The sequence below is a fragment of the Barbus barbus genome (genome assembly GCF_936440315.1).
Source record: "Barbus barbus genome assembly, chromosome: 45".
NCBI lineage: Eukaryota > Metazoa > Chordata > Actinopteri > Cypriniformes > Cyprinidae > Barbus > Barbus barbus.
This window is the reverse complement of record NC_136723.1, coordinates 14,500,728-14,514,666: the sequence shown is the minus strand read 5'-3', so window position 1 is coordinate 14,514,666 and position 13,939 is coordinate 14,500,728. Positions and strand designations below refer to the sequence as shown.

The 13,939-nt window shown below is 36.7% G+C and overlaps 1 protein-coding gene across 2 annotated transcripts in view; it reads left to right on the top strand.

Annotated features, from left to right (window-relative positions):
- Nucleotides 1–12,094, top strand: part of LOC306864523 (protocadherin alpha-C2-like) — a gene marked incomplete at its 5' end in the record, with an annotated part of 40,879 nt that extends 28,785 nt beyond the window's left edge. For both annotated transcript variants that reach the window (XM_079408587.1, XM_079408586.1), the window contains 2 exons: nucleotides 2,722–2,810; nucleotides 9,357–12,094. In XM_079408587.1, the coding sequence (XP_079264713.1) occupies nucleotides 2,722–2,810; nucleotides 9,357–9,667 (400 nt within the window). In that variant the 3' untranslated portion in view covers nucleotides 9,668–12,094. The remainder of the gene's footprint in view (nucleotides 1–2,721; nucleotides 2,811–9,356) is intronic.
- Nucleotides 12,095–13,939: the final 1,845 nt, after the last annotated feature.

Genomic DNA, 13,939 nt, shown 5'->3' with positions numbered 1-13,939 from the left:
CATAATTTATTCAAAAAGTGTTAATTTTCCAAGTCTTCCGAGCCAAAACGATTGATTTGTGAGAGGAATAGACACGGTCTCCGTCCGCAGTAAAGCTCATCTTGTGTGCTGCTGCTGCAGCCTCTGTGCGAAAATTAAAAAAAAATGCCGCCAGAAGAAGGCTTAGGTCAGCCTTGGTTGTGAAATGCTCGTGACTGATTGTGTCATGCTATGCTTTTGAATGATGCGTGAGCACATTAATGGAGCGGGATCATTTTCAGAGATTAAAACCTTATTTTTTACACTCTTCTTCGCATAAAGACATCGTATGGCTTCAGAAGACTTGGAATGCAACACAACTTGTTTGTAATGCTTTTATACTGCTTGTTTATGGTCAGTTTTTGCAATAAATACCTGTGACTGCACTTATGTGCCTGTTACGTGTTTTATATTGTTCTGAAGTGGGTAGGTTAAGGGTAGGGGTGGGATTAGGTGCTCCAATGAAAGTATACATTTATATAAAATTATTTCTATTTTTTACAAATGCATGCAAACCATTAAACTAAGACAAACAACTGAAAACAACGGAGGACCCTGCAAGTTGAAAAATGATGCTAAAGGGATACCTTGAGCATCAAAAAGCGACGCCAAGTGGTCCTGACCAAGCGTCAATATGTGACGAGTTGGGAGTGAGAACGTGTTGATTTTTTATAAGGTCAACTTTTTATTGACCTTCACTTAACCAAAAATTAAGATGAGTTGCTGAATTGCTCAACTCTCTGCCATATTTCCTGCTCATTTAGACTTATTCCAAACACCTTCAGAATCCAAACCTCCTCTCCAGTGGCTTTAAATCCACACCCCTCAATCGACAAGCCTGTCCTTAGGCTAGAAAGTTACTGATTCACTCTGCCACAAGGCACGGGTGCATTTCAACTTTAAGGGAATTAGAAAGATCCATCATGCAAACACACACACACTGGATGAGAATTATGGGAGCTGTAGCTGGCTGGGCACACCCTGTGCTGCATTGCAGATGCCCTGCTATACCCACTTCCTTTTTGCTCCTCATGTCTGTACATTTATAATGGATGTATAGGAGTGCTGTGGGAAAATTCACAGTCTTGCTCTTTATGTGGGTGCTTGTCTGATCGTGGTTTCCATGGTGATAAACACACCATCCGTGCTGAAAGCCAAAGGCCATCGCTGGAAAGTGTATGTAGGAAATGAAATATCCCTTTAACGTAATGCTTTTTAATGCATACTCATAGCTCTAGGGTACAGCGTGGTATTGTTGAAATTTTAAGTACATACTACATCTTCAACTGTCTACCACAAATTCCCAGGCTTATGTTATGCATGGCCTGCTGACAGTCCGAGAGAGAGAAATGGAGGGAAGATAAAGATGGTAAAGAAACTGAACAATGTATTAGGGGAAATCAGATTATGAAGTGGGTCTTTGCAAGAGTAGATAGGCACTGAAATGGTAATATATTTCCATCCAATCCACATATTTTTCTCTTTGATGAACACTTTCACTTTTATATCATCTTTCTTTTCACATTTCTTCTGTTTCTTCATCATTCCTACTCTGCACAAAATCCTATTCGTATTGCTGTTCCTATTTATTTTTTTACTAATACTTTAAGTAAGCAAGGATGCATTAAATTGATCAAAAGTGACAGTAAAGAAATTGATAATGTTATAAAAGATTTATATTTCACATAAATGCTGTTATTTTCACATTTCCATTCATCAAAAAATCCTGAAAAAAAAAAAAAAACTATATATCACAAATTCCATGAAATGTTATGTAGGAATTTAACAGTTTTCAACATTTATGATGATGATGATGATAATATTTTTGAGCACCAAATCACATATTAGAATGATTTCTGAAGATCATGATGTGACACTGATGACTGCAGTAATGACTGCTGAAAATTCATGTTTTCATCACTGGAGTAAATTACATTTTAAAATATATTTAAATAGAACAGAATTATTTTAAAGTGAAACAATAATTCACAATATTCCGGTTTTACTGTATTTCATCACATTAATGCAGCTTTGGTAAGCATAAGAGACTTCTTTCAAAAACATTAAAAAATCTTAATGACCTCAAACTTTTGAACGGTAATTTATATTCATGATACAAATTTTAACACCTCATTTAATGTCGCTACTCAAGTAAAACAAGTAATCTTGTGGATGTTAAAAAATATCTAAAATGTGCTTCAAAATAAATATTATATATTTAAAATATATATTTTAATATACTTAAAAATAGGTTATTTTTGTATCATCTTATGTATCTTCCTGCCTTCTTTCCTGTATATATTTAGACACTCTATCGATGTGCTTTCCAGTCAACATGTCTGAAGGAGTTAAAACATCATGACACCATCGTGACAACTTGCACGCCGCACACACATCACCTCACGCACAGACACATTAGATCACAGATAGTCTAGCAAACTCTGTCACATGTACCTTCACTATCACACGCACCTTCAGACCAAAGCTTAAATAAATACATGCGAACACAGCAGCTCTTGACACATAACACAACTGTCCCCCTCAGCTCACACAGCTCAAAAGTGAAGCTGTATTTTAATGTTAATTATTTTTTCGAATCAGTTTTACTGAACATTTTCTCTGTGTATTTTTAATAGCACTCAAATAAATTACTGGATGTGTGATATGTCAAGACTAATGACATTCTAATTGTTTTCTTTTTAGTTCTGTGCATATGGAGGAGGCATCAGCTGTGATGCAGGGAGCGCAAGGCATGCTGGTCCAGAACTGGCCCACAGTCTCCAGTGCAGCAGGTGAGGTCACATCTTAAAGACGTCCGCAGTGTAATTAAATTTTAATCATCTGAAACCAATGACTCCATCATCTTCTCGCAAACCTTCATGCTCTTGCTAATCTAGTAATTTTCTCTCTAGCAAATTATCATGTTCATCAACCTATCACATCTGTTTTAATTAATATGCCTAATACATATGGTGATTCTCTATTTCTCGTAATGAATCTTAGGAAGAAATCAAGACCGACTGAAACTTTTGACCCAAATTGAAGCTGATTCAAAGTGAAACGGATTCATGCATGGTTAAAACAACCTGTTTAAAGCAGGTTAGGTTTATTCATCCAAAAATGTCAGTTCTTCCTCTCTCTCTGTCCTCTTCTTGCTCTTTTACAGTCTTGCATGCCTTGAAAGATCCTCAATCCAAGTACAAGATTTACTTTGCGTTGTCTCTTTGTGTTGCAATACTGTTCCCAAGATCCAAAATTACAGGGAGCAAGTCTGCAAGTCTGGCTCGAGCTTTCCCATTAATTTTTTTCAGACTTTCATACAACTAGCAATCCAGACAATGACTTGCTGTGGTCCATGGTGTGTCATTTTTATAGATCTACTAGCATATTTTCCTTCTCTTCTTCCTTAGAAATCTATTCTTTATTAACATGTACTGATGTATCAAGGCCAGTCCTTCCCTGACAGGATTTCATTTGAAATTTAGTGGTGTGTCCCTCAAATGCCTCATTTCAGCACATAACTAGGCAACATAATCATTAGTTGACACAATGAACCATATGTGTTTATTTTGGGTAAGTGCACAATGGCCAAGCACACAGTTTCAGGAGTGACAACCGCATTTAAATATGGGAGTGAATCCCCTAAATTCTTCGTTCGTCTTTGGTGCACAAATTAAGATATTTTTGATGAAATCTGAGAGCTTTCTGACCCTGCATAGACAGAAACACAACTGCAACATTTATGGCCCAGAAAGGTAGTGAGGACATTGTTCAAATTGTCCATGTGACATCAGTGGTTCGACCGTAATGTGATGAAGCTACAAGAATAATTTTTGAGCGCAAAGAAAACAAAAATAATGACTTTATTCAACAATTTATTTTCTTCCGTGTCAGTCTCCACCGCCATTCATGAAAGTACCATGATGTACCATCTTTTTTAGTTCATCGTCTGTATATTCTGGTTCAAATAAGTAAGTCTGGCGTAAAAAAAATAGCAAATCACCTTCTCTGTCGAAATCTTCTGACATGTTTATGAAGACTGTTTTATGTACAGCGTGCATCTTCTTCTGCTTGTAAACAAAGCCCAGTGCATGCAGGTTCTACGCCAGCAGCACCACACACATGCATCGCAGTACTCTCGTGAATGGTAGCAGAGACTGACAAGGAGAAGAAAAAATTGTTGAATTAAGTTTTTTTTTTTTTTATTTTGCGCTCAAAAAGTATTCTTGTAGCTTCATAACATTACGGTTGAACCACTGATGTCACATGGATTATTTTATCAGTGCCCTTACTACCTTTCTCGGCCTTGAACGTGAAAGTTGCATTGCTGTCTATGGAGGGTCAGAAAGCTCTTGGATTTCATCTAAAATATCTTAATTTGTGTTCCGAAGATGAATGAAGGTCTTACAGGTTTGGAACGACATGAGGGTGAGTAATTAATGACAGAATTGTAATTTTTGGGTGAACTATCCCTTTAATGACCACATATGCAGGTGGTAGACAAATAACTTCTACAAATGTATTAATTCAAGATCTCCGAGATGATGCTGTAATGAACATTGCAGCTGATGATTACTTCACTATTTTTGTTCTTTTCCATTTTGCTTTATTTTAGGTTTGATTCATCACTGTCTCCTCTTACATCATAGTTACCCATTTATTCATATGCGCACTCTTCAAAAACGGGACTTATTGAGGACATCCTAAAATATATAGACTCAAATGTATATATATTTGAATGCAACATATTTAAAATATAGCTTGCTTATTGTGCATAATTTGTTTAAGACATTAAGATGCATGCCATACTTAGAGGAATCTATGCTTCTAACCGCAGGTCTAACCACAATTCCAACCACACAGACTTGCAATGCTGTTTGTGAATGTTTGTTTCAAATATGGTTTTGGGAAATAATGAATTGTTGATTTATGATGGTTAACGACGGAACTTAAGACAATAGCTGAGTAACAGTGCTTTTGGGAAATGCACCCCAGCAGAATTTCTGTAAATGCATTTGTCACTACCTGCTTTTTTTAGGAGTTAATTCTGTTGTAGAAGGCATTAAATTACTGCACTGTGTGTGTACAGAACAGGATTAAGCATTAAAAGGTAAATTGACAACCCAATTTACCTCAAGTGTGTACATGCCCATTGTGCTCAAATGACATCTTTCATTTACTCTGCTGAAGTTCAGAACCAAAGTATCTAAATATTGTGATGCATGAGGCCTGTTTGGGGTTATTGAATTTGCATTACTGAGATATGCTTCTCCTCAAAGATCAGCCAGATAGACAGAGGACGATCAATCTAATGTGCCATTAGAGGAATGAAGCAACCGTGGTGGGTCTCCTGGGTGGTGGATGGTGGAGATATTGACAGGCTGATAGAGCAGAGCTGAACTGGAATGATGGCAGACAGTGGGAAGAAACGGATAGAATAAGTGGGACAGATCGAGAGAGGCACAGAGCAAAAAAAAGAGGAGAGGAGAAAGAGAAATGCATTGATCCTTTATTAGCAACCTGCAGAGAGGTGAAGCAGAAGGACGAACTACACACCGCAAATCTGATAGACTTTTGAAACCCAGTCTAGTTGTCCAACTAAATAGTGTTTATTAGCAGGCTAATGTTGTGTTATTGAGGCAACGCAGGTGTGTTGTGTAAGCGCTGGTTTAGTGCTTGTAAATTACAACACGGTTGAGGTCATGGGAACAGGAGGAACGGAAAAGAGGCCAAGCAGGAAAATGAGACAAAGATGAATATAAGAGATATATGAGGATGCTATACTGAGAGTCATTTAAAAGATAAAGCATGTGGGATGCAGAGAGACGGCGAGTAATAGAGGAGGAAAGGGATGATAAAATGAGAGTGATGCTGGAAGAGACGAGGGGTGATGCGGGGGTTGGAGATGCACAGAGGTTCAGGATTGGCAGACCCCTCCGGTGGTCCTGTTGCTAGGAAACACTGTGTGACTAGTTGCCAGGCAACAACAACGAATCTTAGATACTGCAGCAGGAGCAGCTGGGGTTGGACGAGCGGGGGTGGGGGAGGAGGTTTCCATGGCAACCAGCCGCACTCAAAATGGAAGAACGAGCAAGGTGTGGAAGGGGAAAGGAATGGAGAGGAAAAAAATAAAGACCAGAGGCCTGAAAGGACCAGAAATAGCACAAAAAGTAGCACATATGCATCCAACACATGGATGCTTATTAGATCAAGTATTTTTCTATAACTGCACACATTTATCTGGCTGCACTGATATAGCAATACAATCCATAATGCTGCTCTATATCGTTGCTGTCAGGCATAAACCTCAAATGTCGCTACTTACCATGAAATGGGGAAAACAAATAAATAAATAAATACCGTCAAAGATAAAGTTGATATTATGGCTTAATGTATGGTTGGAAACGTGCATGTGTCATATTAGTAACATTTTACTAAAATTATGAGAACAGAACAGGATTTTACCAACAGTTTGAGGATCCAGTGGAGTTACAGGAGTTTTATCACAAGCACTTTTTATTACTTTCATTGGTTATTTTTTTTTTTTTTGTAAAACCCACCGACAAACATAAAGAGTGACCAATAGCATTGATTTATGGAAAAAAAATGATTAATTATATTTTATGTTATTTAAAAGAAAAAGTAATAATTTTGGACATTTGGATATTAAGGCTAAACCATAGAACAGCATTATCTAATGACCATAAAACCCTCTTTGGGCACAATTAAGGCAAATAAAATCATCAAGCTAAAATCTATCACAATCTTGAATATCAAGACACCCCCCGCTCCCCCCAAATCAATTAAAAAGTACATAAAAATAAAATTTGTATACTGAAAACATCTCCTCTATAATATATAATAATTTTAATTTCTGGAATAAAATTTGGCATAAATTCTGAGTGATACAACTATCCTGAGAAAAAAGAAAAGTAAAGAAAATATGGAATAATAAGTAAACTGCTTTACTGTTTATTAATAGTTGAAAAATGTTCGCAGAATTGAAGTCAAGTGTTGCAACCAACAAGCAGAAAGATTCAGGGACAAAAATACATATATATTTCTTTACTTTTATTTTTAGAGACATTAAATTGAAAGTTCTTGAAAATGGTAAAAAAAAAATTAACCATATGAATACAAAAGTATAGTAATGTATTGAACAATACATTTAAAAAATGCACTTCGCACATAAAAACTACTTCTGTGATGAACATGTTTTAAATTTTTTGAATAAAATGAATTTGGAATGAAGTCAGAGTGTCAATGTGACAAATATCCTGTTATCATACTAAACAGATCTTTATTAAATGAATCGATTCTTAAAAAGAAAGCCAAAACTATTTTGGCACAATCTTTTATTTTATTTTATTTCTTTGGGGAATTAATTAATAATTTATTTATTTTTTAAGAAAACTGCCTCACTGCTCATTAACAGTTGAAAACATTTGCAGAATCAAAGTCATGTGGCGCAACCAACACATGGAAAAAATTAAGTACTTTTTTGTATTTATTTTTAGAGTCAAAAAAATTTAAACTTCTTGAAAAGTAGGCTACTTTTTCCAAACTATATGAAAACAAAATGAATACAAAGAGTACATTTTTAAGAACTTAGCACTTGTAAAAACTTGTGTTTTTTTTTTTTTCTTTTTAAATGTGGACACTTTTGTCACTGACCTGTACAACAAAGAGATAAATGTAATGAAAGTTTTAAACTGTTGCTTCCAGCTCCACCCTGCCGATCTTCTCATGAGGACAAAAACTAATCTGCTCAGTTGACCTGCTCTGTCATGAAACTTAACACACAGACACACACATGTACTGATACTGCTGCCATAATGAAAGCCACAGGGAGATGGAATGAGGTGTGACTAACACATGAACACACGTGTTACTCTCTCACTAGAGATCTGACCACTCTGCAAGTAGATACTACCACTCTAAACCACAATTTCTGACCTTCTCAGCCAAATGTGATCTGTCAAGCCCAGGGGGCGGCACACAGTGCTTCTGTGAATGTGTACATGTAAACACTCCCTCATTGACTCTTTTCTGTGCCATCTGTGTACCATGACTGTTATGTATGGATGGAGAGGTGGTATATTTTTAGGATGGTCAAGATTATACAAAATAGATCGGTAGACACAGAAAAAAAGAGCAGTTTGTATATTAATGGCAGGATTTGACACGTCTAAATTTAGGCATGTGCCTGAAACTGAGCAGGAGAAGGATTTCTAATTTAGTCTAGTTGTTGCACACACACATAGACGCACAATCTACCCATGCAGATTCATTTAAGCCGAGGAAAGAATATCAAAATGGATAATCCCTGCTAGGTTTTGCATTTATTGAAATAAGCCGTGCGGTACTGTCATAATAAATGTACAGTTCAAAAACAAACAGAATTGCATTTCAGGGCCATGGTGAGATCTAAATAAAACACATAAATGAAAGTAGATCATAGAGTAACTGGTGTGGCAAAGAGCCCTGTTTCTGTTGGGAAAGTAGTACATAAGTCTCTCACTCTGGACTCAGCTCTCCGTCCCTGTTGGGGTAGTACACTTTCAAACATGAACATTGTATGAAAGTGCACTCCAGAGTGATGCAGTGTCCCTCTCTGTGTGTATTACTTGTAGGTTTAGATCAGTGTTAAATAATGAAAACCAACGTGCTTCTCCAATCAGGATTTTGATGCAAATTCTTTTTGCCATACATCTCTAGAAAGAAAGAAAGAAAAAAATAATTGTTTTTTCTATTCTATTCTATTCTATTCTATTCTATTCTATTCTATTCTATTCTATTCTATTCTATGTATATTGGCATGTGCCAAGAAATACAGTGTTTTTAAAGAAAAGTTTAAATGCAGAGACTCTTGTTATGTTGTGTAACCATGAAGTCAAAATTAATAACATTCATTAATTCATGCATTTATTTATGTATGTCATATTATTCATAAACAGTTTTTGGGGAGTCACACCATATTAAATTTTACAACCGCAATTAACCCTGCCAAAGGTTTTCATTTCAATATTTTTTTTTTGGTTAAAAGATCAGGACACGTTGCATCACTCTGCCTCCCCAAAAAATATAAAAAAATTAATTCTACTACTAGAAATTTAGGGCTTTCTTCACTAAAAGCTCCTCATAAAACTTGAATTGCATATGTAGTCTCGCTGTTGAAACCCATTGTTAGGTGTCTATGCCTCAAGTCAGTTAGTAATTGTGTCATCTTATTTTTGGTTTTAAACTGGACTTTTGATCCATTAGACAACACAGTATCTTGATTTATATGAGGAAAGTAATGATGACACAATCTAATCATTGTAATTTTTCTCACTCAGATGGGGAGGGAGAGGGACAGCTGTCCCCTCCTGTTGGAGCTGGAATCAACAGTAACAGCTGGAGCTTCCGCTACGGTGCAGGCCCCGGCTACGGTCCTCCACAAGCCCTGAAGCCGGGAGAGATCCCCCCTGAAGCCTTCATTATTCCCGGCTCTCCTGCCATCATCTCCATCCGGCAGGACCCAGGTGCCGTCGATGATAAGGGCGAGTTCATCACCTTCGGAAAGAAAGAGGAGTCTAAGAAGAAGAAAAAGAAGAAGAAGGAAAAGAAGGACAAGAAAGATAAAGGAAAAGATGATGGCGAGGAGTAACGTCCCACTACAATATTACAGATATCAACTTATGTTTGTAGCAAATGCTGACAGAAAGACAAAACCAAAAATACTGAAAATGTAAAGAGAGGAGAAATTCCTTCTGTATACCTTATTTACCAATTCCAGTTGAAGAAAGAAGAGAGTTTGTGCTGTACGCACAAACATAAAAATTGCAAATTAACCCTTTGAACCTGTGACTCTGATTGGCTATTTTTCTAGTTCTGGCGCAGAAATTGATCAGCAATATCCAAGAAAGAACTCTAGTCTGCTAAATGCAAACCAAACCCACTCGCACCTTGTAAATGACATTTTCAAACATGATGAGGGAAGTCCCTCTCCTCTTTTAAAAGGATCAAATAAATCCACTTAAACTGGATATGAACTCATGCCATACCAAGAGTTTTCTCTAACTCCATCCCTGCCTTCCTCCATCAATGTCAAATGGGGAAGAAACAATCACCCCTGGCCCCGTCTCACTCCTTGATCTGCTGGAAACAAAACTTTGTAAAATAAAAAAGACACTACAGCTTTATCAGAAAAGCCAGTGTCTGATTTCTGGAGCAGATCAAAAATAAACGCCTACAGAGATGGGAATGTAGCAGCGAAATCACTTGCTTTACACTCACAAAAATGTCCTAGAACAGGGCACAGAGATCGCTAACGCTTCTGTCCTGCTCCCAAAGTAATGCTGAAATCTCAGAATGATGCTTTACTCAGTATATTTTCTAAGAGCAAGTAAATCTAATCTTACACAGTCCAAAATCATGCACACCCATGATTTGTATGAATACAAATCACAAATTGATGTGTGTTCAGGCTGTCCACATGCTGTACACCTAAAATCACCACAGGACGGAGGCACAACAGCGTCTCAAAAGTCTGTAAAATAGTAGAATGAATGCTTGTGGCTTCATTTCAGAACACACCCACTTTCTTTGCTGCTGTTTTGAATGTTTGATAGATGTCATCCCACTTCCTGCCAGCTTTATGTCTTAGTCCAGCTACTTGCCCTTAGCTAAAATTGTAACTTTCGCATATCTAATGTTGCCAACCTCCCTGGTGTGCATTGCTGGCCCCATGTCAGTACTGCCCCCTGGTGGCTCGTATTGTACAATGTGACAAGAAAGTGCAGAAAAATCAAGTTAATATTATTGTCACTTCTGCTGGAAACATAAGCACAGGTACTGGCCCCTACATGCACACACACACACTCAAGACACACCAGTGTTTATGTTCTCACAGCAGTTGAACCACCATGGACTATGCAGCCATGATTATGGACATGTTTAACTACAGAATATGGTGCTTTCTATAGGGCAAAAATAGAGGTTGAGTGGAGATTAGACCAAGAAGACCACAGTGGTGGGCAGTACAGAGTTTTCTACTGTATATAATCAATGATGAGGTAAAGCTTCATGACAGTTCCATAGTTGTTGATTAACATTTTGTAAATAATGGGAATGCTTTCTTAACATTCAGACATACTTAAATTTTCTGTTTTTAAGAGTGAGCGCATCTCTCCTTTCTTTCCATTCTAAGTCTGTAGAGATACTGTTCAGTAAAGGAGAGATGTTCGTGCTGCTATGAGACCATATCATCACAAAGCACTCACACACACACATACACATACACATACACATACACATACACATACACATACACATACACATACACACACACATACACATACACTCACTCTCACTTGAGTCTCTTTCAGGTGTGGTTCAGTGCTGTCAGATCACCAAGTGACTGTTTTGCATGTTAAACGCAATTAAAACAGAAATTATATATAGATATAAATGAACAGATATGTTTTTCATAATTATTTTTTTTCATTTATGATAAAACTGCAGATGTGTATCGTCTCTGCTGAAGTATGTAGACATTAGTCAAATTATTCAAACTCAAACATACACTGATTACATACTTGCATAGAGCGTAAAAAGAAGACAACAAAATGATGTCGGCTCTGTGGCGATCAACATTAACATTAACATTCTAGCTATATGTAATGCTGTAGTGTTTTGGTCTAAATTGCTTTTCTTTACAACCTTATGATTTTGGTAACTTGAAAGGATAAATCCTTTGTTTTGTGCTAGGCTTTGAAATCAATTAACACTGTAATGTGAGCCAGTTCATAATTCCCTATGATATAAACCTCTCCCTTCAAAAAAAAAAAAAAAAAAAAAAAAAAAAGATAAAACAGGAAATAAAAAGGTCTATGTATTCTGCTTGTGTGTAGTAATTATATATCAATTCATCCAGTGCCTAAGTGGCACTATGCTTTTAACTTTGACAGTGCAAATCTGTTGGACAAATTTTTTGTACACCTGCTCATCAGTGTAATGGTGTTTATTATTTTATATTACTTTATGAAATCTAGTAATGTGTTTTGTTTATAAATCACAAATAAAGTTTTCTTTCATAAGTATTGAAGATTTATCTGTGGTTCTTATTTTGCCTGTCTATATTGTCAGTAAACAGCATTGGCTTGAATAACAGTCTCTATTAAATATTCATTCATCTTCTGCACTAAAAATACAATTACCCCACATGCATTTTATCTTAAACATCAGATGTGCTAACCTACCACTTTTTACCAGCTGGATATTTGTCATTAAACTGGTTCCCACCTTACAGTGGCAGGCCATGTGATAACTTGACTGAGCTTTCTATTGCAAGATTTTCAGTGACTATTCAAAGAAGGTGGACCTGAACGTTTCACCTGCATAAATCTGATGAAACAAAGCGTTATTGTTCTCCAAGGAATGAAATACAAGGATTAAATTAAGTTCGCGTGTTTGGGTCGGAAATTATTTGTAGTAACGCGAAATGCAAATTTGAACGGCTGAACTTTGAGTGTTAATATGATAAAATAGTGGAGTATAATAATGCATGCATTGAATCTTTCGGGTCGCATTTGATTTTTCTGCAACATTCTGACGTATTATTTACGTTTGGTGCACACACACACAAAGGCGATGCATTGAACTTGGAAAATGTACATTTGAATATACATTAGATGTAGGCAGCTGACTGTTACGCAGGGTACTAGATGTGCGCAGTTCAAGTTCAATACAGTAGAAATAGGCTGTTTCTTTTCCATTTGATCAGTTAGCAAATGTAGTGCATTGACTTCTCTATTCTTTTATTTTTGTTTCTATTTTTAGCCTCAATTGGTACTCTCTCTCTCTCTTTCTTAACTATGTATACTCTATATTCTTAAGCATTTAATTTATAATTTAATTTCAGAATGCTGAATATGGAATACCTTTTCCAAATCAAATTTAATTCAACGAACATTTTAGCCTATATCTGCAGTTGGACAGTATTTCAGCTGCCTTGTTCCGCGACAATACGGAGTGCGCTGTCCGTGGTGCTGAAAACATGCGCCAGTTTGTGGCGTGTGTAGCTGGCATGAACTACATATATGCATGCTCTAAAAATAATGATAAAGAAATGACTCTTCATCCATATAAATGCTCACAAACAGTTTAAATTAAAACAAAGACTATAATCTCATATCAGTAGGCCTACTGTTGGTTTATATGGTTTATCCGCAGTGTGAACAAAAGACCACGGTAATACTTAGTGCATATTTAGGGTTTTGTATTAACCAGGTCTTCATTTTAGGAAATAATACCATTTCAGGGTTACATGTGACATACCAGGTAAGAATAAAACTGTGGATTTAAACCTGCATTACCAAAAACAAACAAACAAACAAAAAAAAAATATTATGGGGCATCTGCTCACCATGAACATGAACCTCACAGACTAAACCTAAACTCAATTCAACCACACAGTGTCGCTGTTGACTAACTCTGCTGTTTTAGGACACAAGAACACACCCATTGGTGCGGGTATAATACACCCGTATTTTCGCAGCCTTTGTACAACACTCATTTATCCGAAAATGCAGCACTCGAACGTCTGTCATCAAAATTGCTGCGACCGAGTGGAAGAGGGCGCAAATAGACAAATAACTTTTTCTATCAATCACCTATCTGACAACACAAAATAATTGTTTAAAATTGGCAAAGTTGTTACTGAAATATATGACATAAATGATAACGCGCCTGTTATATCAGTAAAGTCTCTGAAAAAATAAATCCCAGAAAACATCCCACCCGGTTCAGAGATCGCTGTAATAAAGGTGAAGGACCACGATTCCGGTGAAAACAGCCGGGTTAATTGTTCCATTTCTTCAAGTCTACCATTTCAACTACAGCCGTACATCAAGTCTTATTTCATTATCACTACAACTCG